We start from the raw sequence: 23,233 nt of genomic DNA, 5'->3' as shown, positions 1-23,233 counted from the left end.
TCAGAGGTTGTAGCATCAATGATCTAAGTGACTACCGACCGTCAGCCACTCCATGCACCAAAATCCTGAGGCCCTTGCCAAGCCTGTTTGGGTTTTAAAGATGGAGAGGGTGCGGTTCTTGCTTAAGCTCACTTAGGTATCAGAGGGCCCCAAACCAACAGCATTGCTTCTTTGAGCAGAAACTGCACTTCTGAAGCCGTAGTTATAGCCGGTTGAGAGTCGTACCGGATCGCTGTCGGGTTCAGGTCTCGGCTGGGAAGATTGGTGTCAAGGATTCCGGGTCCGTCTGTCTATCCCAAGGCTGTAGCCGGTCCCTGAAACCAAACCTGGCAGCATCTATATCCGACTCTTCCCCTCAGGCCACCTTGGGAGTGGCTCAGGAACCATTTTTGGATGCCAATCTGGCCTTGCTTACATTTGGAGTAAAAGCCACTTGGTGAAATGGAGCTTGAAACCTAAGAAAATAAATTTATGCTCTACGGTCATTTTAGGTATGCTACATGTTTATTTAATCTAATTTTGTGCTTTCAAATCCTTGGTTGTCTTTAGTAAATCTGTAGAAACCGAAAGAAAATCCAAACTTTGGGCTGCTAGCGTAGGTATATTAAAATATGGGAGTTACCGTGGCCAGTTTTGTTGGAGAGTTCTCATTAATTATATTGCGCTCTGTGTTAAATCCTAATTTCTTCCAGTAATTATAGTTTTTTTTCAACAGGTCCCTATATCCTTTGTGGACCGCGTGTATGGCGAATCCAAGCTGGGAGGAAACGAAATAGTCTCCTTTTTGAAAGGACTGTTGACCCTCTTTGCCACTACATAAAAGAGCATATTCATTAATATTGAAAATATCATATCCATTTCAGTGTAAACCAAAAACAAAAGACCCTGATTGCTGATATTTTAAATCGTACTTTCAGAACATAAACATTAAAGTGAGGTAAGTTTCTGTAAAATTTTTCTTCTGGTGAAATTCCGCTGTATATTCCAAATCCATGAAGAAAAGAGTGAAAATCATAAAGGACTTTTACTAAGTACTTTAAGATTTATAAATAAATCGATACTATTTTGTATATTTTTAGCCTATTAGTTTAAGAATGCAAATTTTTTTCGTTTGAGAAATTTTGAAATAGTTGAAAACTAGCAGCTTTTATCTGTATTTGCCTAGCAGTTCAATCCAAGAGAAATATAATGTACAGGAGAGTGCTGAAAGAGCCTGAGGTGAGCCCTTGCTTGGGCCTGGCTGGCCTGCCCCCCCTCCTTCACCCTGTTTGGTGACCTTAAAGGGGAAGAGGGTTTGATGGGGTGGGAAAAGGGGCAGGGGTCCCAATCCTGGGTGAGAATGGCAGTGCCATGCAGCTTCTCACAGTTCTTGTGTTGAGGGCGGGGAGAGGGGGGAGTACAAGGGCATGGAAATCCCCATGCACTCCCTGGCATGACATGTCCAACTAGCCCCAAGCGGCTGTGCATACATGCTGTTCCCCTTTCATCCCAAGAAGGGTAATTCACCGTAAATTTCTGAGTCGGTCAACGTGCCTGTCCAAATTAGTATTTCTTGAAAAACGAGAAGAAATTTGATGTTTGTAAATACAGAGTGGCAGGGTAATTACTTTTCAGCATCTTAAGAGAGCAGAGCACAAGCTTAGATGCTACATGTCAAGATATTACCTCTGGCTAAATAATATAGACATCGTTTTTGCTTAAAACAAAAGTGTTTCTTAATGTCGTGATAGCATGCTCATCTTGGAGAGATGAATTCTAAATTGCCACATAGAGAATTCAGTGTAGCCCATAGGAGAGCAAGAGGACTAGAGAAATCGCAGTGGTCCATCCAGCTCGGTACTCAGAACGGGGTTGCCCTCCTTGACGTTGATCCAGTGTTAAAAAAAAAAAAAAGATGGGTCCAAATCTACGCCCTACTTTTACTGCTTTGAACCTACCCCCTTCAAGTGGCCTTGTCCTAGTGGTATGGGATATTCAGAGGGTTAGAAGGGAGGAAAAAAGCAATTGTTCTCTCAGTGATCCAGTAACATGGTTGCAGGCTACCTGCTAAAGTATGTGACCCTAAATCAGTTTCATAATGTTGAAAATTCAAAAATCAACTGTACAGTGTCATTTTGAGCATTGAGATCCCCCCCCGCCCCGCCCACCCCACCAAATGCAGGGGTTGCATTCTTGCAGAACCGCACATTATGAAAAACTTGCATTTGTACCACCCTGTGTCCAATATTGCACCCACAATTTTCTCCGACACCGCATTGGGCTTAATCGAGTGTTGGAAAATGCCTAGTGAAAACATATGTGGTGGAAGGTGAACATTTAACGGATGGTTAGAGATTAATTCTCACTTGGAGGTAGATTTTAATTGATGATAGGAAAGTCAAAAAGTTGCCTGTTCAATTCTTAATTTCTTCCTTTAATTGAACTCCTAATGTTTAGGGATCTCTAGTAGGAAGAAATAGTTCTTGCTTTTTTTTTTAAATCATTCTCAAAACAAAATCCTAGGGCAAGTAAGTATGCCCATTTTACAGGTGGAAAAAACCGAGGTGGAGAGAGGATGTGTCATTCATGCCCAAGCTCGGAGTAGTGGGGGAAGCGGGACTAGAATCCAGAATTTCAGGTGCCTGGTGTCTCGTGACTAGAATGGTACTTCCCAACCTTTTTGGCGGGGGACAGGTGTGTATCTTTGGGCACACCATAAACCCCAACCTTGCTGCCAGGGGTCTGATGAAGTGGGAGGATGTATACATATACCTCACTCCTCATGTGCAGTGAGGTCTCTCTTTCAGGACATTATCATCTTTACTCTGATGTAGTATTGGAGTAATTCCATATATGCACACTGGCCTGTCACAACTGTTTGGTACACAAGGTGGAAACCATTACTATTACAGGCAGCACAGTAGTTGTGGCACTGAAACCGCTAGGCACAACTCTAGAAATGTATCTGCCCTTTTATTTTTGTGGTATTTGTTACGTACTTACTCTATGCCAGGCACTGGCATGGGGGTAGATACAAGATAATCAGGTTGGAAACAGTCCGTAATCCCACATGGGATTTCATAGCCTTAATCCATATTTTACAGATGAGGCAACTGAAGCACGGAAAAGTGACTTGCCCAGGGTCACACAGTAGGCAAATGGTGGAGCCAGGATTTGAACTCACAGGCCCGGGTTCTTTCCACTAGGCCAATTTGCACACGTTGCCAGTTCTATAAGTTATCTGGGAGAGTTCGGTATACTATTTTTATATAAACTAATGTAAATATTTTTATATAAACCAATGATTTCTTCATCACCACGGAAAGTTGAAGCCAGGGAAGGAACACGGAACCCTTCTCCCATCGCATCCCTCCACGCAAATTTAGAGGGTTGTATTTCACATGACATTTTTCATCGTAAAACTGGACTTAAAATGATGGGAATAGTTTTGTGTTTTTCCATGCCGATGGTCAAACCTTATTCCAAAGAAGGCTCCTGCCAAGAGGATCTTTTGACTTTCCTCCTCTGTGAGGTCCTCAGTCTGCCCACCAGGGGTCAATCTTTCTTACAGACGTTCACCCATTATTATTCTCTAACACTTGAATTTCATTAAGAACAAAAATCTGGCTCCCTAGAAACTCACTAGAGGCTAGATGGAGTGTATAAACTTGAAAGCCTTCCTTAACGTTTGGTTTAATATATATTTTTCCATTACTCTCCGAATTTGATTTTAAAGTAGCATTAAAAAAGTTTTTACAAGTCATCGTGAATTTTAAGATTAAAATACCTCCAAAAGATACAGCTGTCACCACAGTATAGAAATATACATTCAGACACTTCTAAAGCGCCAGCACTGTTTCTAATCTTCATATGCCATTACCATACCAAATTATCTTCATTTGCAGGAAATGGTATTTAACAAAGGAGTAATCACATCATTTGAGAGTTAGTTTAAGGGAAGCTTGGTATATTTTTCCAACATTTCTAAAAGTTTCAGCAGCAACCTTAGTATGTAAATCTGACCACAGTAACCATTTCATAATTCATAATTGCTTTCCAATATAATGAAAAACATAAGGTGTGTTTCACAGTATGGAAGATGGCTATGAAGAAACCTGAAACCCATTAATGACAGCTTAAATGATATTAAGAGTATTTCTTTAGCTTTGCTGCTTCCTCATTCTTTAAAATTCTTCTGCATCAGGCTACTTTAACTTCCTTGTTGCCAATTTCAGTTGTTTCCACACGATGTCTAAAAAAAAAGTTACTACTGCCTGAGACCAAGTTTGATGATCTTCATTCAGTTCCCAATAGTGTAGTTGGGAAAGCCATGAATAAAGTCACAAGAATTCAAAGAATTCAAAAGATCACAAGAGCTCGCTCAGTCTGTTAATGAAGTTGTTCTGGACCTCAAATTACACACACTGAGCGTTACATTGCCTTGTTTAAATTGGTAGCTACTTTTCCTAATTATTTTAAGGAGGTTTTGAGTTGACTAAACTTTGAACTTTTGAAATCCTGAAAGCCAAGACGATGTGCCGTAACTTTTTTTTTTTTTTAATTGAAGAGCATACTCTAGAAAACTGACGCTGAATGACAGATCATCCTCAGGGGGTAAAAATTGCCCAGACTCCCCTGTTCCACCCACTCCATTCTAATGGCCTAGGTTGTACCTTAAAACAATTAAGGATCAGGAACCTTATCTCAAACTAGTAGTGTAGGCTCCGTTGAAAAAAAAAAAAAACTTGGGAAACTCGAGTTTACAGCCGACTCGTTTTTAAATAGGGTAATCTCTAGATTAGGCATCTCTAGATTCCTGGATCTCTGCGTGTCTACTCAGTGGAATGAAAATTTTCAGGGTGTGGTTGTCATGGGCATATGGAAGTTCAAAAGATCCAGAATCTTTCAGGCCCGGACTGCACTGGTCAGCAGGAAAGAAACATCGCTGGCGGTTCTTGGCCTTTCCCATGGTGGCTTGTCAAGTAGACTTGGGGATACCTCAGCCCCGGGTCTTTGAGGAAGATGAGCCGGGAAGCGCCCTTCCAGGCATTTACAGGGTGTGGTTGTCATGGGCATATGGAAGTTCAAAAGATCCAGAATCTTTCAGGCCCGGACTGCACTGGTCAGCAGGAAGGAAACATCGCTGGCGGTTCTTGGCCTTTCCCACGGTGGCTCGTCGAACAGACTTGGGGACACCTCAGTCCCGGGTCTTTGAGGAAGATGAGCCGGGAAGCGCCTTCCAGGCATTTACAGGGTGTGGTTGTCATGGGCATATGGAAGTTCAAAAGATCCAGAATCTTTCAGGCCCGGACTGCACTGGTCAGCAGGAAAGAAACATCGCTGGCGGTTCTTGGCCTGTCCCACGGCGGCTCGTCGAGCAGACTTGGGGATACCTCAGCCCCGCGTCTTTGAGGAAGATGAGCCGGGAAGCGCCTTCCAGGCCTTGGCTCTCCCAAGGGAAAAGGAAGAGCTTGGCTTGAGGAATTCTCCTCCACCCTGTCGGTATGAGTTGAGGGGAGCATCTCCAACCCGTGTCACGGATGGTGGTCCATCGCCCCCTCCGCTTCTCCCTCATCATCAGTCGTATTTATTGAGCGCTTACTATGTGCAGAGCACTGTACTAAGCGCCCTCAGCTTTAATAGCCCTTGTGGGGGCCCCCTGCCCATCCCTTCTAGACTGTGAGCCCGCCGTTGGGTAGGGACCGTTCTCTATGCAGCCAACTTGGGCTTCCCAAGCGCTTAGTACAGTGCTGGGCACACAGTAAGCGCTCCATAAATACGGTTGATTGATTGATCCCCTTCCACGTGGGAGCATCTCTCCACACCACACCACACCCCCCCACAATGTAGTCCAGGAGGAGCGGGGAGGTTGCGTAGGGATCCCCAGCGCGGCCACCTGACTGAGTGGTGGGGCGGTGCTGCGGCCCTGAGGCCCGGGCCTCCTCCGCCCGCTGGGGCCCGAGGAAGGCGCCCGCCGCGCACGCTGAGGGGGAGGAGGAGGGGGAGGGGGAGGAGGCGCACTGCGGCCATTATTCACGGCGCCTCCTAGTGGGTCAATGGCAAATCCCCCCACTCTCGCGAGAACGCCACCCCTCTCCTTCCCACCCACCCCCGGGCATTATATAACGCCCCCCCCCCAAGCTGGGGGGGGGGCACAGTTGGGGCGACCCAAGCCCAAGGGCTGCTTTAACGTTGGTTTGGAGAGAAATGCCCTCCCCCACGGTGGGGGGGGGGGGAGAGGGGCAACCCCCCCCTCGTGCCGGACAATGAGCCTATTATGCTAATGAGCCCTTACGTCACTTCCGCTCTTTCTCGGCCGCCATTTTGGCCCGGGCAGGTTCGGGGGGACTCTCCGAGGTGCCTGTATTGTCTGCCGAGGGGAGACGCGGGCTCGCCCCCTCCCTCCCCTCCCCCCGGCCACGGTTCCCCCCCCCCCCCCTCCAAGCCGCCCGCCGGGATCCATGAGCTGAGCACACCCACACCACACACACACACACCCCCTTTCCCGGCCGCCGCCATCTTGCGCCCCCCCCCCTCCCCCTTTTCCCCTCAGGCGGCGCTGAGGGGGATTTTGTGTCTGCCTCAGACGAGCTCCCTCTCCCGGTCCCCGCCGCCGCCGCCGCTGAGGAGGAAAGAAGCGGCCGCCGCCGGTGAGGCCGCCGCCCCCCTCCCCTTCCCCTCCCTCCCTCCCCCTTTGTCTGCACCACTCGTCGACGCCGCCGCCGCCCGCCCGCCCGGGGACTGGAGCGCCACGCTCGCGCCGCCGCTTCCCGCCGGCGTCTCGTGCCGCCGCCGCCGCCGCCGCCTTCACTCTGCTGCGTCCGCCGCCTTCACTCTGCTGCGTCCGCCGCCTCCCCCGGCAGCCGCGGCGCCAGCCGGACTGAGCCCCCCTTCGCCGCCGCCGCCGCCAACCCTGACAAACCAAATCAAGGTAAGTCGGTTGTCGGCCCCCGCCGCCCTTCCCACACCCGTCCCGGTTCCCCGAGGAGCCGTCCGCACCTTCCTTGCCACCCTCCCCCTTCCCGCCCGGGGCCGGGCCTGCCCCGTTGGGAAGAGGCGCTGTGGGCCACGCTTTGAGGGCACCGAACCGCCCCTCTGCAGACTTTTCGTCGCTTTGTTGTTTCAATTGGGCCTCCTCCCCTCCAGCGTGCCCCAGCCGCTGAATGGCTGATCATCCGCTCGCTATAACGGCGTGGACCGCTACCGGCTTTCTTCTCCCACTCCTCGCCTCCCCCCGAAACGTCGGTTCTTGTAGGTGCCCGAGGGCGACGCAACAGTCAGCGGAATAAGGCGCAGGAACGAGGGGCTGGGGCGAATCCCTCTGAGCAGCCAAGCACCTGAGCAGACATGGTTCCTACCACAAATCGCCCCGGCCTCAGCTTTGTGTGCGGAGCGGGATGGGAGATGGGTGGATTTTTCTAATTCCTTTTTTGGGGGGGGGGGGGAGCAACGAGGCGAATCAACAGAACACAAAGTGAAGTCGTCGCTCTCCGAGTGCATCCCTCCTTAGCGTGCTAGTTCCCATCCGCGTCTCCTTTCCAGCAGAAGCGGCTCCTCTTTTTAAAAATGCCGGCTGCGTGCGAAACGGCCCGGTATTGCAAAGTTCCGTGTTGGGCAGGCCGGTTAGGTGACAGAAAACGGTAGAGCGGAGAGCAGAAATGGCTAAAAAACGTAATGAATGGAGAGTAGTATCTTTGCCGCCTTCCTCTTCACCCCTCCTCTCATTCCTTTCCCCTCCCCTCCCTCTCCCCAAACTTGGGTGTCTGTGTCTGCTGGAAAAGGCGCGATTTCCCGCTGCTCCTGCTGCCAGGAGCCAGCCTCGGGGCCAGCCCCTCATTGCTTCATGACCCCACCCCCCAAAAAAACCACCCACCCCAACATCTAGTCCTGTTCTCAGGCAAGCCTTTGCTATAACCCCATTTTGCAGACAAAGGCCTGTGTGTGTTGGGGGGGGGGGGGGGGCAAACAACGAAATCCTGCCTTCTGGATGTGTCATTTTTCAGGCAGCTCCATCTTCACAACTGCCAGTTTGGTACATGTGGACCGACTCGAGCGAGGGAGAGCCACCGCACCGGGGTTGCCAGATCCCGTTTTATTTATTATTATTTTTTTTATTTTGAGGGGGGTCAGCCCGTATTGTTGCTTCTGGTTTATGGCCACGGAGAAAATACCAGCCCCCACCCAAAATGCACCGCAGCCAAAAACGCCAAAGGCAGTGAGGGTTGGAGTCAGTAGGGGGCGCATTCCGTGCACCGGGTAGGGCTGCAGAGTGGGGGGAGGGTCCCCCCCGTTGCACACGCCCAGAGCCGCTTCACAGCGCCGTCTACAGACCATGGGAAACGGGGCCTAGCCCTGCACACTTTGCTCACTCTCTTGTGAGCCGACAACAGCAGAGAAAAAGATGAGTAAGTAAAGAGCAGTGATTTCTTCCCCCCCACCCACAAAGACTGTTCTGGGTTCTTGGTGGCACCCTTTTCCTTTTGGAGGGTTAGGCTAGGCGCGTCCTCATGAACCCCATTGGCCGCAGACGCATCCGCACGTGGCCCAAACCCAAGGCCGCTCTCCCGGGGTACAGACCCGGGCAGACCGTCTTTTTGACCATCTTCACCACGCCTCCGAGGTCTCACTTGGACCCAAGTTTTGAAAGGGCCAGGATGCCGGGTGGCAGAAGGCAGCCGGGTGAGGCGGGTGGCCCGAGGGAAGGTCCTGGAAGGAGGAGAAGAGGGCCATGTCACTGTCCGTCTTCGATAGGCCGGATCTCTGCAGATGCAGGAGTTGCACTCGGGATGGTAGGTTTTCGAGCCGCGTGGGTTATGTTGCCGTGGCGGAGTGTTGCCCTCGGCAGACGTCGACGTCGTCGTGAGATTGATGCGTTCTTCGTTTCTAGGTCAAGTGATGGTCTGTTTAGAAAATGTTCCTTTCCCATGGACTGAATCCATAGTTACCATCAAGTCACTGTCACCCCAAAACCCCTCCACCTTTAAAACACTGAAGATTGGACGTCCATCTGCCAGGATCAGGCCCGGACCGATTTTTTTTTGCCCGTTTCTGCTGGTATCAGTAGTCACTGATGAATCGACCCATCTATTTTGTTGGGGGCAGGGGCGAGATTGGCAATAAAACCCTCGGTCCCCACGCCTTTGGGCGCTGACGTGGCACCGTGGCTCTTTTTGGGGAATGGAGGAGGCAGCGTAGTGGTGATGTTCTGTATTGCCATGTTGGAGAACTCCACTGGCCCTCCAGGGGCTTCGCGTCGGGCTACGTTGGGAAAGTGCGGCACGGGGTGAGGTGTTGGAGAACTGTAGCACCACAGAAGCGAAAGGAACATCTACCACCCTTCTCCCAAAGCCTCAGTTGCCCTGAGTCCTTTTGAACTGAGCGATTCCACCCCTTGGAACCAGAGATGATTCCCGTGGGGCGGGGCGGCCTGGGTTTTGCTTTACTTTGGAAAGTTGAAAAATAGAAAGCTAATGGTGCTGGATTGGTGCGCCTTATTGCTGCCTCATTAATACAGATTAAGCACCATTTGGGTCGGCATTTTGCTAGGACTCTAGACCGTAAGCTCCCTGTGGGCAGAGAACGCGTCGCCCAACTCTTTTGTTTTGTAGTCTCCCAAACGCTCGCTAAGTGCTCAAATACCATTGATTGACTCTTGAGTGGCGAAGGACACGTTGGCTTGCTAGAAGACCCTCAGCAGGAGGAAACGAGATTCTCAGAATTCCCTTATTCTGGCAGATTGATAGGGGTTCGTTTATTGAGGAGCTTCTAGTAACACTGAGGTGCACTTGGGTCATGAAATTGATGGGTGCTCCATTTGATGTAAAGTTAACAAGTTGCCATGGGCAGTAATAGAAAAGTTCCTTTGCGGAGTTCAGGAGGTTCTGTGAGCCTTGTATTCAGGGGTCGGCATTTTTTTCAAACACTCCAGATAACCTTTTCAATGGGGTTGGGGTTGGAGAAGATGCCCAAATAGATATTTAGCCTTTGCCAAGTGGTTTCAGATATGCCTGCTCATTTTCAGTACCTTCCGGGTGGTTGTAAGACCTTTGTTTGGTAAGAATGGTTTAGAGAGCAGTGTGGATTTGAAGACTGCTTATTGGTGAAGAAGATGGGTAGATAGGGCCTGTTGAGGAAAACCGTGAAGTTGCTTCGTTTTGCTTGACGTGGTGAATTCTAAGCAGGTGTACTGTTAACCCGGGTCCTTTGGAGGTGGAAGAGGTTTTTGAGGAAATCGGCTAGTTAGCCGGAATCTTGCAGCGCCCCTGGGCTCCCCTCAGAAGGAATAGATAGGCCAGGGCCCCCACAGTTAACAAGTGTGGACCATTCAGTTTTAAGGTGAGAGCTCTTTTTTTTTTTTTTTAAGGAATGACAATTTTTTGGGTTTGAGAAATGTGTTGGTAAATATTTGAGTGGCTTGCCGATTCCCCATGAACTGGAATTAGCAAAACTTCGTCCCAGAAGAAAATGACTGTCAAGGGATCCCGGTCTCCAACTAGTTATCAGAACTATGTTTGTCACCCCTCGCTCTCCCAAACAGCTCCAGGTTAGAAATGGAATCCTAAATCAGAAGCAGAGTTGAAGTCTAGCTCACGTTGAAAGTGCTTTGAATTTCAGGTTGCTTTCCAACTCCAGAGATGGGGACAACTTGTAAAATCTTGAAAGTGGTTATGAAGAGTTGTGGAATTGTGAAATGCAATGCAAGTGATGAAAGGGTTAGGCAGAATTAAGGGAATGGATGCACCCAGGTTGCACACTCCAAAAAGCTGGGGACTTTCAAGGGGAAAGTAATCGCTGGTTGGTGGAAAATGGGGGTGAATATTTGGGTGAAAGAAGGGACAAGAAAAGACTTCAGACACTTTTATGCATTGCTTTTTGAAGCGGTTAAAGGCAGCAGGCTATGGAAGCTAGACAGACCATGGACAGATTCTGCTCTGTACGGCAAAGGAGTGAAATAAATTCTGAATTGTGGTCATGGAAATAATCTTCCCTTTAAAAAAATAATAACCCCTCCAATTATTAAAGATGAGCTTCAGAGTGAACAGGTCGAGATTTAGCCCTGGACACCCATCAAGGACTTCTAAAACCTTAGGAAAACTTAACTTGAAATCAAAGAAGAGTGAATGAAATTCGGTAAATTCTATTTTATTAGATTAACATCTAATTTGTGGTTTACCCAAAGATACCCACGGGAGTGTTATGCAATAAACTGCTTGTTTGCCCTGGACTTTTCAAAAGATTTTCAGCTTGAAAGAATATAATAAAGTGTATTGTAGATTGCAGTAGGCAAATTAATTTCACTGAGGGTGTAACTTTTACTTGCCTGAGGGGTATGTGTATCGGTACAATTTTTACTCTGAATAATTTTGTTGAACTTCAAGTCCCCAGGGCTCTATTTCAAGTCACGTTGCTTTAGGGAGCCAGAGTTGTAGGGGTGGTTGGTAGGTTGTTGGTGGTGAATCTGAAACAGATATACCATATTCTGCCAAAGTTCACTATCGCTTGTACCATTTGATGTCTTTTGGAAAACTTGGCATTTGAAAGTGACTGGGATTAAAGCTGCATAGTAATTGGTTAAATCTGTGCTCCAGGACTTTTATGACCTTCTTCTCCACCAATTGGAACTGGGTCTTTCATCCTCCACCTCTGATTTTCAAGTTTCCTAAGACATGTAGTTTGAAAAGCTTGGTTTCTCGTGTTGGTTCTGATCCACAACTCGCTTAGTTTTCCTTTTGTGCAGAAGCACCTGGACCATTTTATCGGCGCAGGACTGGCTGAGCCCGCTCTCTGAAAGGAGAAGCAGCAAGCAGCATGGCCTAGTGGATAGAGCAGGGGCCTGGGAATCAGAAGACCTGGGTCCTAAGCCCAGCTCTGCCACTCATCTGCTGTGTAACATTAGACAAGCCACTTCACTTCTCTTTCTGTATCTCATCTGTAAAATGGGGATTAAGATTGTGAGCTCCATGTGGGACATGGACTGTGCCCAAACCGATTAGCTTTTGTCTACCCCAGTGCTTAGTATAGCAGAGTAAGAGTTTAACAGATACCATTTAAAAAAGAAAAGCGGGAGTGTTTATCCCCTCCAGGTTGTCATCCGGTTATTATTAATAATGACAGTATTAAACATCAAGCACTGAACTAACTGCTGGGGTAGATACACTCAAGATAGGGCAGAGAACATACATGATCCACATCTGCTTTATTCATTCATCATTTTTTGAGTGCTTTCTTTGAACGCATCATGGTACTTAATGGCTATTTATAGTAACATCTGTCCCCCTCTCTAGACTGTCCGCTCCTGGTGGGCAAGGAATGTAACTATCAACTCTGTAGATTTGTTATCTCCCGAATGCTTAGTTCCGTGTCCTGCACACAATCAACGCTCAAGAAATCCCATTGATTGATTGGTACTGGGCACTTGGGAATGTTGACTAAAAATAAGGTACACATCCCCCCACCCTGAGGGTTTTAGAATCTAGTGGGAAAGATTGGCAGATACAAATTTATTCCTATAGTTCGAGCCAGTGTAGAGCCCCAGAGCCATCTGTAGCACTTAGGAATTTAATCCATCCTTTGAATTTATGTATGTGTATTTAATTGTACATTCCATTATTCTGGTTCCATCTATCGTAAATAGTCTACTGTCCATCTCTTCAGAGTGTAAGCCTGTGGATAGGAACGTCTGCTTATGGTGTAGTTCTTCAAGTGCTTAGCTTAGTGTACATCACTCGGGTTTACTAGAAGCAGGTAGGGGGGGATAAAATCAAAAGCAAGCAAATAATGGCAGTGTGTCTGTGCTAATGGTTGCTGATTGGGAGGACCAGGAGGTGGGATTTAGTTGGGGAATGCCTCCTTGTTGCGGGGTGGCAAGGGGACCAGCCCTTTTTGGGAAAGTTTTGAAGGTGGGGAGGGGCTTGGATTCGAAGCGGGGTGAATGCCCCCAAGGAAGGGGGAAGACGTGAACATTGTTGGCCCAGTTTGGGTTGCTGTTGCCATACATCAGCATTAGCAGCTGGGCCAGCTGAGAATCGTCTCCAAAATCGGAGCTCCACCAGCTGAAAGTATAGGCTAGTTGGTCCCCGATCCGAGGAGCTAATGCTTAATGACTCTGCAGTCCCTCCATTTCCTCTTGCTCTCTCTAGGGCGTCTCCATGTCGGTGTCCCATCAGCGCCTTAAACTCAACATAGCTGAGCCTGAATCCCTTCCCTCTCTCATCCCCACCACCACTACCAATGCCCTCCAGCAACTAGAAACCTGTGGCTTTGCATTATCCTTGGCCCCTCCCCCCTCTTTCAACCCTCGCATTCAGTCTGTTACTAAAACTCACCGATTTTTCCCTCTGCATTTCCTGCATCAGCTCTTCCCCCTACATCCAGGCGACTGACAGCTCACTCGGTCCATCAATCAGTCGTATTTATTGAGCGCTTACTATGTGCAAAGCACTGTACAGAGCGCTTGGGAGAGTACAATGCAGCAGACATTTCCTGTCCATAACGAGTTTACAGTTCAGGCTCTTGTCACATTCCCAGTAGACTGTCTTCAGAGCCTCTTCACTGGCCTCCCTGGCTCTAGTGCGCATCTTTCCGCTCCTCAGGAGCCTCCCGTGGTTTCTCGTTTCTGGGTGTTAAACAGAAATTTGCCGACCATCATGGCATCACTGGTTCCCTCTTACCTTGCCTCACCTCACCTGCGCTCATTACTCCTATCGGTCAACCCATCATTGGTATTTCGTGAACACGTTGTGTGCGGAGTACGCTACTAAGGGCTGGGGACAGTACAAAGGGGTAAGTAGACACCATCCCTGCCCTTAAGGAGGTTAAAGTGTAGTGGGTGAGAGGGTCGTTAAAATAACTACAGGTAGGGGAAGCAACTGAGTGTAAGGCTTATGTGGGGAGGGGGGTAGAGCAAAGTGCATAGGCGATGCGGTAGGGAAGGCAAACACTGTGGAAAGATGAGATTTTACTTTACTCCTGCCAAGCTAACCTGACTGTGGCTCGCACATCTCATTGCATGTTAGAGAAGCAGCACAGCGTATTGGAAAGAGCATGGTCCTGGGACTCAGAGGACCTGAGTTCTACTCTTGGCTCTGCCACTTGTCTGCTGTGTGACCTTGGGCAAATCACAGCTCCATGCCTCAGTTTCCTCATCTGCAAAATGGGGATTCCCTCCTTGTGCTCCCTCATACTTGGGCTGTGAGCCCCTCGAGGGAGTTGAGGATCTTGTGCCTACCCCAGCGCCTAGTACATTGCTTGGCACATAGCTCTTAACGAATTATTAGTATGTTAATGTTCATACATTCTACCACATTCCTCCCATTAACAGTTAAAGTATTGACCTTCCCCTGCTTCCACCGTTTAAATATTAATGTCTTCCTGCTTCCCCAAATAGATAATAGACATACTGGGGGCTGGGACCCTGAAGGCATGGGCTGTATTCTCCCAGAGCTTAGCACAGTGCTCTGCACACTCTCGGCACTCAGCAAAAGCTCAAGATTAATCGATTTGTGATGACATGTTGGTGTAGCTTCCGGGGTGATTTTTCATTCTGTCAGAGGTCCCTGACTCAGTACAAAGAGCCCAGGAGAGATGTGTCCTTATCAGCATCTTTTTTTCTTCCTTTAATGATATTTTAAGTATTTACCATGTGCCAGGCACTGTATTAAGCACTGGGATAGATACAAGGTTGGACAGAGTCCGTGTCCCACGTGGGGCTCACTGTCTTAATCCCCATTTTGCCGATGAGGTAACTGAGGCCCAGAGAAGCGAAGTGACTTGCCCTAGGTCACCCAGCAGACAAGTGGCAGAGACAGGATTATAACCCAGGGCCTTCTGACTCCCAAGTCCGTGCTCTATCCACTAAGCCACAATGCTTATAAGGACATGAGCAAAACGATTCAGAAGAAGGGACTCGGGAAGGACCAACTGTTGTATTCAAGCGCTTAGTACAGTGCTCTGCACTCAGTAAATACCATTGATTGAAAAGGGAAACAGGCAAATCTTTATATGGGGACAGTTACCCTATAAGAGCCACTAAGCAGCTCCGGAAGGATCGATTGGACCTCGTAGTGTGACATTAACTCAGGAATATGTTTACACCATTCAAAGAACTAGAATCTTTGGGTGTCTCGCCTGTTAACAAGGTAAATTTTGTGGGTATGCTGGTGAGTGCCCTCTGGTCCGTGTGCCTCTCTTTTGTTGCTCAGCTGCAAATTAGGTGAATTTTGTGTGCATCAGGCTAATGCAACTGATTGGATACTTTTAATAAGGAAAGAAAGTGTCTAATCTGCCTGCAAAGGCTCCCTTGCCGGTGTTTGTGAAGTTCTAAAATAATACTGATAGCTGGCACTTTTTATTTGCAGAGCCCTTTACGAACCTTACTTAAGGCTCCCAGGGCTTTCTGTTTTACAAATCGGGAAATCAAGGGCCCAGTGATTTGTGAAGCTCTGTAAGTGGTGTACCTGAGTCACTGAATAGCATCAGGGCTGGTTCCCAAGCCTGTACTTTGCCCGTAGTCTTCTTACTGTGCCCCTGTGGGCTGTTCAGCTAATGGGTGCTTCGAAACGTAATAGTGATCCTTCGTGCTTCTGGATTCTCTTTTTTTTACCCAAGGCTCCATGTGGGCTGGACCAATATTATAGTTTACAGCACCCCATCAGGAGGATAAATGTGTAGTTGATTCCACAGGTTGCAGGCAGGAAGCTCAGAGGTGAAGTCATTAGCCAAAAGTCATATTATGAGCCTGTGGCCAAAACAGGAAAATAGAGCCCGGGAGGCTTGACTCGTGAGCCCTAAACTGTTGCGTTCTACAACTATAAATGGGCAGAAGAGTCTTTAAAAGGAGAATCAATACCAGAGCCCAGGTAGACGTGTATTTTGGGAAAGAGCAATAGGTGAGTTTGGGTGACTCCAAGGATGAGGGGTCGGTCTGAGATGGGAGGCTAGAGCGGGGAGATAGATAGAGGGGTTAGATGGGTCCACGGAGGGTGAAGTGGCTCGGGACGGACCGTGATTGGTTATTTTAAAAGAGAAGCCGGGGATGTCACGTGGAGCATCTCTGGCCCAGAGAGTGGGCAGGCGTCAAGGACGATGACCATCGCTGTTTTGCTGGAAGCAGAAGCCGGGCCTGGAGGCGGGTATTGGTTTGACCCAGAAAGGCAAAGTCTTGCTGAGAGTTGCCACAATACCGGAGTCCTAGCAGAAAATCCAGAAGGGAAAAGTTTGGAATAGAAATTCAGAGGTCTGTGTGTTTCAGAGATTTACCGTTCAGTGACTTTGCTTTGCTCAGTCCTTCTCTTTCCCTCCTGTCCCCCGTGACCTCCCCTTTTCCAGCTGCTTGTGAAACAGCCAGACCTGGGGTGCGGGGAGCCATGTAATTTATCTGTCCTCCAGCTACCAGGTTCGCTTCTTTTCCTCTTCTCTCATCCCTGATCCCTCTTCTCTTCCTTCCCCTCCCTTCCTTCTCTCAGTCTTGGAGTTTCATGTTAGATTGAAAAGGAAGAAGAGGATGCAATTTGAAGCAAAGGATAGGAAAGCAGCATGGCCTAGTGGATAGAGCACAGGTCTGGGAATCTGAAGAACCTGGGTCCTAATCCCAGCTCTGCCACATGTCTGCTGTGTGACCTTGGACAAGTCACTTAACTTCTCTGTGCCTCAGTTACCTCATCTGTAAAGTGGGGATTAAGACTGTGAGCCCCATGTGGGACAAACTAATCACCTTGTATCTACCCCAGGGCTTAGAACAGTGCTTAGCACATAGCGCTTAACAAATGCTATCATTATTATTATTCTCTGGACTTCAGTTACCTCATCTACAAAATGGGGATTAAGACTGGGAGCCCAATGTGAGACCGGGACTGTGTCCAACCCGATTAGCTTGTATTCACCTCAGCGCTTAGTACAGTGCCCAGCACATAGTAAGTGCTTAACAAATACCATTTAAAAAAAAAGTTCTCAACAAAAGTGTGGTTGAATAACTGTCAAGTGAGTAAAGTGGAGATCAAAGTAACGTATGGATGGTAATCTCCCAAAACTAAGAAGCTGGGAGAATTAGACTCAAATTGAAAACTAAATTTGCCAGTTTTCAAAATGAGGAAGATAGCAGTTCCTTTCAGTGGTAAGCTAAAATCTGATTGCCTTGTGGGTTTTTGTGATCTTGGGCAAAGCATCTCGTCAGCTTCTTGGGGTCAGTTTCCCCCTCTGGTGAGGAAAAGGTTAAGGATAAGCATTTGGGGCTGGGTCTTGCTAGATAGTTTTTGGAGGTGTGATTAAAATGTGGGAATAGCATTTATTAAGTGCTTGTGTGCAGAGCACTGTACTAAGTGCTGGGAGAGCATATACAGGTGTGAATTAGACCCAATCCCTATCCTTCAGGAAGGAAGATTGAAACCTGACTCTCCAAGAGAACTTCCTTGTCCAATCACTCAGTGCTGTTTATTGAGCAGTTACTGTGTACATCATTAAAACAGAAGCACTTACTGAGTGCCTAATGTACACTCCCAAGCACCTAGTAAAGTGTTCTGCGTACAGTAAGTGCTCAACTGATTGATTTCTGTATGTAGAGCACTCCATTGGAGGCTTGGGGAGCAAAGATTGGTGTGGAAACGCCTGCCACTTTCTTTGCTTCAAACCTAAAAGGAGATTCAAGTGGGCCCAAGTGGTCAAAAGGAAGAATAAGATCCTGGATGCAAACAGTCGCCAGGCAGTTCAGTAACAAACAGAGAAATGCAGGAGTGCCAGTGTCTCCAGGGTAGTGGCAAGACCAGGAAAGTGGGGATTCACTGGGGAATGGTTCTTGGAGAAAATTCCTTATTAGGAGACAAGCCTCTCCTCCCTCTTGACCCCAGGCAGAGCTCTTTACCTTCCAAGTTCACATGCTTCCTAGGCTGTTTCCCCTGTCCTTAATCTGTTTTAATGTCTGTCTCTTCCTTGTAGACTGTAAGCGCCTTGTGGGTAGGGATTGCTTCTACTAACCACTCTATTGTATTGTACTGTCCCAAACACTTAGTGCAGAGCTCTGCACACACTAAGCACTCTATAAATATCATTGGTTGATCGATTGATTTAATTGATCGATCGTATTTATTGAGCACTCCCTCTGTGCAGAGTACTGTGCTAAGCGCTTGGGAGAGTGCAACTCGGGAATGCAGCGTAGTCTAGTGGTTAGAGCATGGGCCCGGGAGGCAGATAGACCTGAGTTCTGATCTCGGCTCTGCCACTTGTCTGCCATGTGACCTTGGACAAGTTAATTAGCTTCTTTGTGCCTGTTACCTTATGTGTAAAATGGAGCTTGACTGTGAGCCCCTTGTGGGCCATGGCCTGGGTCCAGCCTGATTAGCTCATCTCTACCCCAACGCTTAGAACGGTGCTTGGCATGTAGTAAGTGCTTAACAAATACCATAAAAGCAATTAAACAGTTTGGTAGGCACTTTAAGCGCTTACTGTGAGTCAGATGCTGGGGTAGATAAAAGATCAGCAGATCAGACATCATCCATGCCCCACTTGGGGCTTACTAGTTGGAATCCCCATGTTACAGGTGAGGAAACTGAGACACAGAGAAGTGAAGCAACTTGCCCGAGGTCACCCAGCAGGCAAGTGACACACCCGGGATTAGAACTCAGGTCATCTGGCACCCAACCTCCTGCACTTTCCACTAGACTACTCTGCTTCCCAAGGAACTGTTTTGTCCTGGTGATTAGAGCCAAGTGAATTTTCATCCACTGGGTAGATTCATCCATCCTTCCCCAACAAAATATTAGTTTGCAGTTCTAAGTAACTGGCACTAATATTAATCCTGGCAGGGGAGGGTGTGGGGAAGGAGTCTGTATTTTTTTTTAACTAAAGTCATGCACATTTCAGCACTTAGTACAGTTCCTGGCACATAGTAAGCACTTAACTACCATTAAAAAAAAAAAGTTGGGCCCTCCACTCAAAGTGCTTTGATTGCCCTGGGGGGCTTTTTCCTTCATGTTTTTACAAATATAGGCTGTCACGTTGGAATTCAGAATTATAATCTTAGCTGTAACCTTTGCTGGAATACATATGTATTTAAAGTATTAGTGTTTGAGCCCATTACTCTGAGATCAAGGCTATACATACGCACAGACACACACAGTAAATTGGAATGCTGTGTTTGCGCGCATTCATAGTTTGTTGCTGTGACAACTCTGCCGGACTTCCTTGTGTTTTCAGGCATTTTATAATGTGAACAGTAACACTGCATTTTGATTGTTTGACATTTTAATTTTGTCAGGATTCAAAATGTGACGCCAAACCTGAGGAGTTCTGGCTGTCATGGCAAATTAACACTTGGGAAATGGGCCAAATTTTGGTGGTGATTTTTGGATTAAGAATTTTGCTTTTGAAGGAAATAAGTCATAGTTGTTGCTTATTACATTTAATAATCATGTATTTGGGATGGGAGCAATGGGGAGAAATACATGGCTCAGTCAGTGGTATTTATTGAGCCCGGACAGTGAGGAGGGCACTGTACTAAGTGTGATGGGGTGTCCAATAGAGTTCATTAGTAGGCATGTTGTTGGCCTCTTGCTGGGAATCAGACTCAAACAATGCCAGTTTCAGATAAGGAGAAAGTAATTGACTAGCTCTAATTCCCGCTTGTGTTCTCTTTCCCAATGCTTAGTACAGTGCTCCTTACGCAGAAAATGCTTAGTAAGTATTATTACTACTCCTGCTACAAGTAATGAAGTATATAAGATGTGCACTTAAGTGCTGGGTTGGATAGAGTGAAAGAGGTGACATGGATTTGGGGGTTGTAAGGTAGGAAGATGGGAAATCAGTTGAGGGCAGTCCTCCTAGAAGACATGTGATTTCAGATGGACTCTGAAGAAGGGGTAGAGCTGTGGGCTGGCGGATGCGGAGAGGGCAGGTGTGATGTGAGTGAGAGGTTGGTGGTGGGAGTAATGAGAAGGAGGCACGATGAGTAGGTTGGATAGAGCGTGGGCTGGATAGTGGGCAGTGACGAGCTCGTGTGTAAGTAAGAAAGCTGGTAAATGAACTTTGGGGCCTAAGCATGGTCATTCGCTAAGCATGAAGATGGGTGTGGGTGAAACTTCTACCTGGTGGCGGTTTTCAGTGGAGCTACTTTTCATCGTTATCAGTGGAATTTGTTCAGTGCTTACTCTGTGCAGAGCACTGTAAGCGCTGGGGCAAATACAATTCAACAGTTAGTAGGCACCTTCCGTGCCCACGATGAGCTTACAATCTAGAGGAGCTAGACATTAAATGAATTATATTTTGTAAAGCAATTATAAATATTTTATATTAGTGGGCCAGTGACTGGTGGTGCCTGGATGGGCTTGGGGCACGTGCAGTCAGAACCCAAGTTCCCTGGGGTAAGTTGGACCCCACCTTTGTAACCCCTCACTGGGGCAGGAGCCAACCCAGACCTTGTGCTGGGCACCGGCCACTCAGATGCGACTAGACCATTCCTGGCCCCACTGGCTGATGCCAGTGAGAGAGGATTTCCCTGTTCTAGGACCTTACCTTTGGCTCTGGGTGGCCTTTTTTCTCCTCAGCCTCATTGAAAGCCTTATTGAAGGCACGTTTCTAAGAAGCGTTCCCTAACTAAGCTGTCCTCTCTTCTTCTACTTCATTCTGTGCCGCTCGTACTTCCTCCTTCATTCATCCTCCCTCCCATCCCCTCAGCACATATGTATATATCTATAGTTTATCCATTTATGCATTTAATGTCTTTCTCCCCCTCTAGACTGTTAGCTCATTGTGGGCAGTAACGTATCTGTTGTTATATTGTACTTTCCCAAGCGATTAGTTCAGTGCTTTGCACATAGTAAGTGCTTAATAAATACAGTTGAATGAATGAGTCTCTTCCCCCCCACTCACTTTGCATCTCCCCTTGCGCTTGGATTCCCCCCCCCCCCCCGCCCCGTTATTCACCTCTCCCTCAGCCCCGCAGCACTTTATGTACACATCTGTACTAGATTTATTTATGTTAATGCTTGTCTCTGTCTCTAGACTGTGAACTCATAGTGGGCAAGAAATGTGCCTACCAGCTCCGTGTATTGTACTCTCCCAAGCGCTTAGTACAGTGCTCTGCACACTGTAAGTGTTCAATAAATACGATTGATTGATTGTTTTATCCTTCCACTGCAAGTTGCAGGGGAAGAATCTCCAGCTTCCTCCCTGACTGATTCTTTGGATTCAGGATAGGTCTTTTATCTCTTCTCCACCAGCTTCCTTCAGACCTCAGCCAGAGAGGGGAGGGGCAGTGCCAACTTCCCCAGTCATCACCCACCTGGCACAGAGACCAAGGCCGGCCTGCTGCCCGTCAGGGAGAGTGGTACTTTTATTGGGAATACCCTGGGTTTCTTAACTTTGAGCTTCTGTGGGAAAGTGTGGTTATAATTCTGTTTGTCTCCTTGTACTGGGCTAAAAAGAAAGCTGGATCTGGGTTTTAATCCTAGCTCTGCCAGTGATCTGCCTTGTGTCCTATGGCAGATCACTTCTTTGTGCCTCAGGTTACTTCATCTATAAAATGGGGAAGATTAAGACAGTGAGCCCCATGTGGGACATGGACTTCCTCTAACCTGATTAACTTGTATCTTGTACCTACCCCAACTCCTAGTATAGTGCCTGGCACATAGTAAGCGCTTAATAAATGCCATTTAAAAAGAAAATAAGCTTCAGCCGTCATGATGTAGCCAAATGGTATCTGCTCAGATTATCTTTTTCTTCTTTCATTTTTTCCCCATGCTCTTCGCTTGGTACCAACGAGATAAGACCTGGGAGCTAAATTCAGTCTTCATTTAAAAATACCTATTCCAGCTTTGAACCACCCAACATTCCCTCTAGAAAAAGAGGTGGTGGAGGAAAGGTTTCCAGATGGTAATATATTAAATGAAAAATGTTGTCATTTATCAGCTTTATTAACGTCCAGTAAATGGGTTGCTGCTCCTTCATGATGATAATAATAATAATAATAATAATAATAATAATAATAATAATGGCATTTATTAACCACTTACTATGTGCAAAGCACTGTTCGAAGCGCTGAGTGGCCTGCGCCCCCCCAAATTTCTTATTTGAGTTTGCTTGGGCCCGTGGGTTCTTATCTTCCTTCCCTCCCTTTATGGAATCCTTAACGTTAAACTAGATTATTGCGGGGGCGAGGCGGGCTTTCTTTTGGCCACAGTTTATTCTCCCACATTACTTGTTAATCTGTCCTCAAGCAGCTATAGTGCATAGCTTGAACATAAATATTGAAGTGCAGCTAATGTAATCTGTGAAATATGGCTTTATCGGCAGCTTCCTGCCCAATTGTAAAGCCGTGCTCCAACAGGAACTGGTATTTCTTGTTGCCCTTGAGCCTGACTGGCCCTCTCATCTCCCTCCTTCCCGGCAAGGCACCCAGGGTAGTGTCCATTCTCCAGTAGGAGGAGGAGTGGGGCTTGGGGGAGGTGGAGGGAAGAGCTGAGGTGCCCCGTCAGGGACGGATGCTTTTAGGGTCCAGGTTCCTGGAGAAGGTTTTAGGGAGGGACAGTTAGTGCATTCCTCCCTTGGGGTGAGTGTACTACCCGGTGCCAAGATTGCGAGATGCTAAGGGTTGCTGTGGAAAGGGAAGCAGCATGATCCAGTGGATAGGGCACAGGCTTGAGTCATAAGGACCTGAGTTCTAATTCTGCCTCTGCCACTCATCTGCTGCTTGACCTTGGGCAAGTCACTTCCCTTTGTCTCGGTTACCTCATCTGTAAAACAGGGACTAAGACTGTGAGCCCCCTCAAGGGACATGGACTGTGTCCAACCTGATTAGCTTGTGTCTCTCCCAGTGCTTAGCTCAGTGTCTGGCACATTCATTCATTCAGTCGTATTTACTGAGTACTTATTGTGTGCAGAGCACAGTACTAAGCACTTGGGAGAGTACAATATAACAATAAACAGATACATTCCTTGCCCACAACAAGCGTACAATCTAGAGGGGGGGAGACTGACATCAGTAGAAGTAAATAAAATTACAGGTATGTACAAAAGTGTTGTGGGCCTGGGGCGTGGAGGGGGGAATGAATGAAAAGAGCAAGTCAGAGTGATGCAGACAGGAGTGGGGGATGAGGAGAGGTGGGGCTTAGTCTGGGAAGGCCTCTCGGAGGAGATGTGCCTTCAGTAAGGCTTTGAAACAGGAGGGAGTAATGGTTGGATTTGAGAAGGAGGGCAGGGTGTGGGCTAGGGATCGGCAGCAAAGTACGTGGGCTGGGTTGTAGAAGGAAAGAAGTGAGGTGAGGTAGGA

General features: G+C 47.6%; 2 protein-coding genes across 2 annotated transcripts in view; both read left to right on the top strand.

Annotated features, from left to right (window-relative positions):
• The window catches only part of DPM1 (dolichyl-phosphate mannosyltransferase subunit 1, catalytic), a 28,881-nt gene extending 27,936 nt beyond the window's left edge, over positions 1-945 (top strand). Inside the window, exon 9 of the mRNA XM_038750026.1 lies at positions 716-945. Within this exon, the coding sequence (XP_038605954.1) occupies positions 716-820 (105 nt within the window). The 3' untranslated portion in view covers positions 821-945. The remainder of the gene's footprint in view (positions 1-715) is intronic.
• A 5,854-nt stretch (positions 946-6,799) lies between these two features.
• Positions 6,800-23,233, top strand: part of LOC119931536 (activity dependent neuroprotector homeobox) — a 52,601-nt gene continuing 36,167 nt past the window's right edge. Inside the window, exon 1 of the mRNA XM_038750295.1 lies at positions 6,800-6,910. The gene's annotated coding sequence lies outside the window, so the exon portion shown is untranslated. The remainder of the gene's footprint in view (positions 6,911-23,233) is intronic.

This window comes from Tachyglossus aculeatus, chromosome 8 (assembly GCF_015852505.1).
Source record: "Tachyglossus aculeatus isolate mTacAcu1 chromosome 8, mTacAcu1.pri, whole genome shotgun sequence".
Lineage (NCBI taxonomy): Eukaryota > Metazoa > Chordata > Mammalia > Monotremata > Tachyglossidae > Tachyglossus > Tachyglossus aculeatus.
Note: the sequence above shows the minus strand (reverse complement) of the source record. Positions and strands in the feature narration are given on the sequence as shown.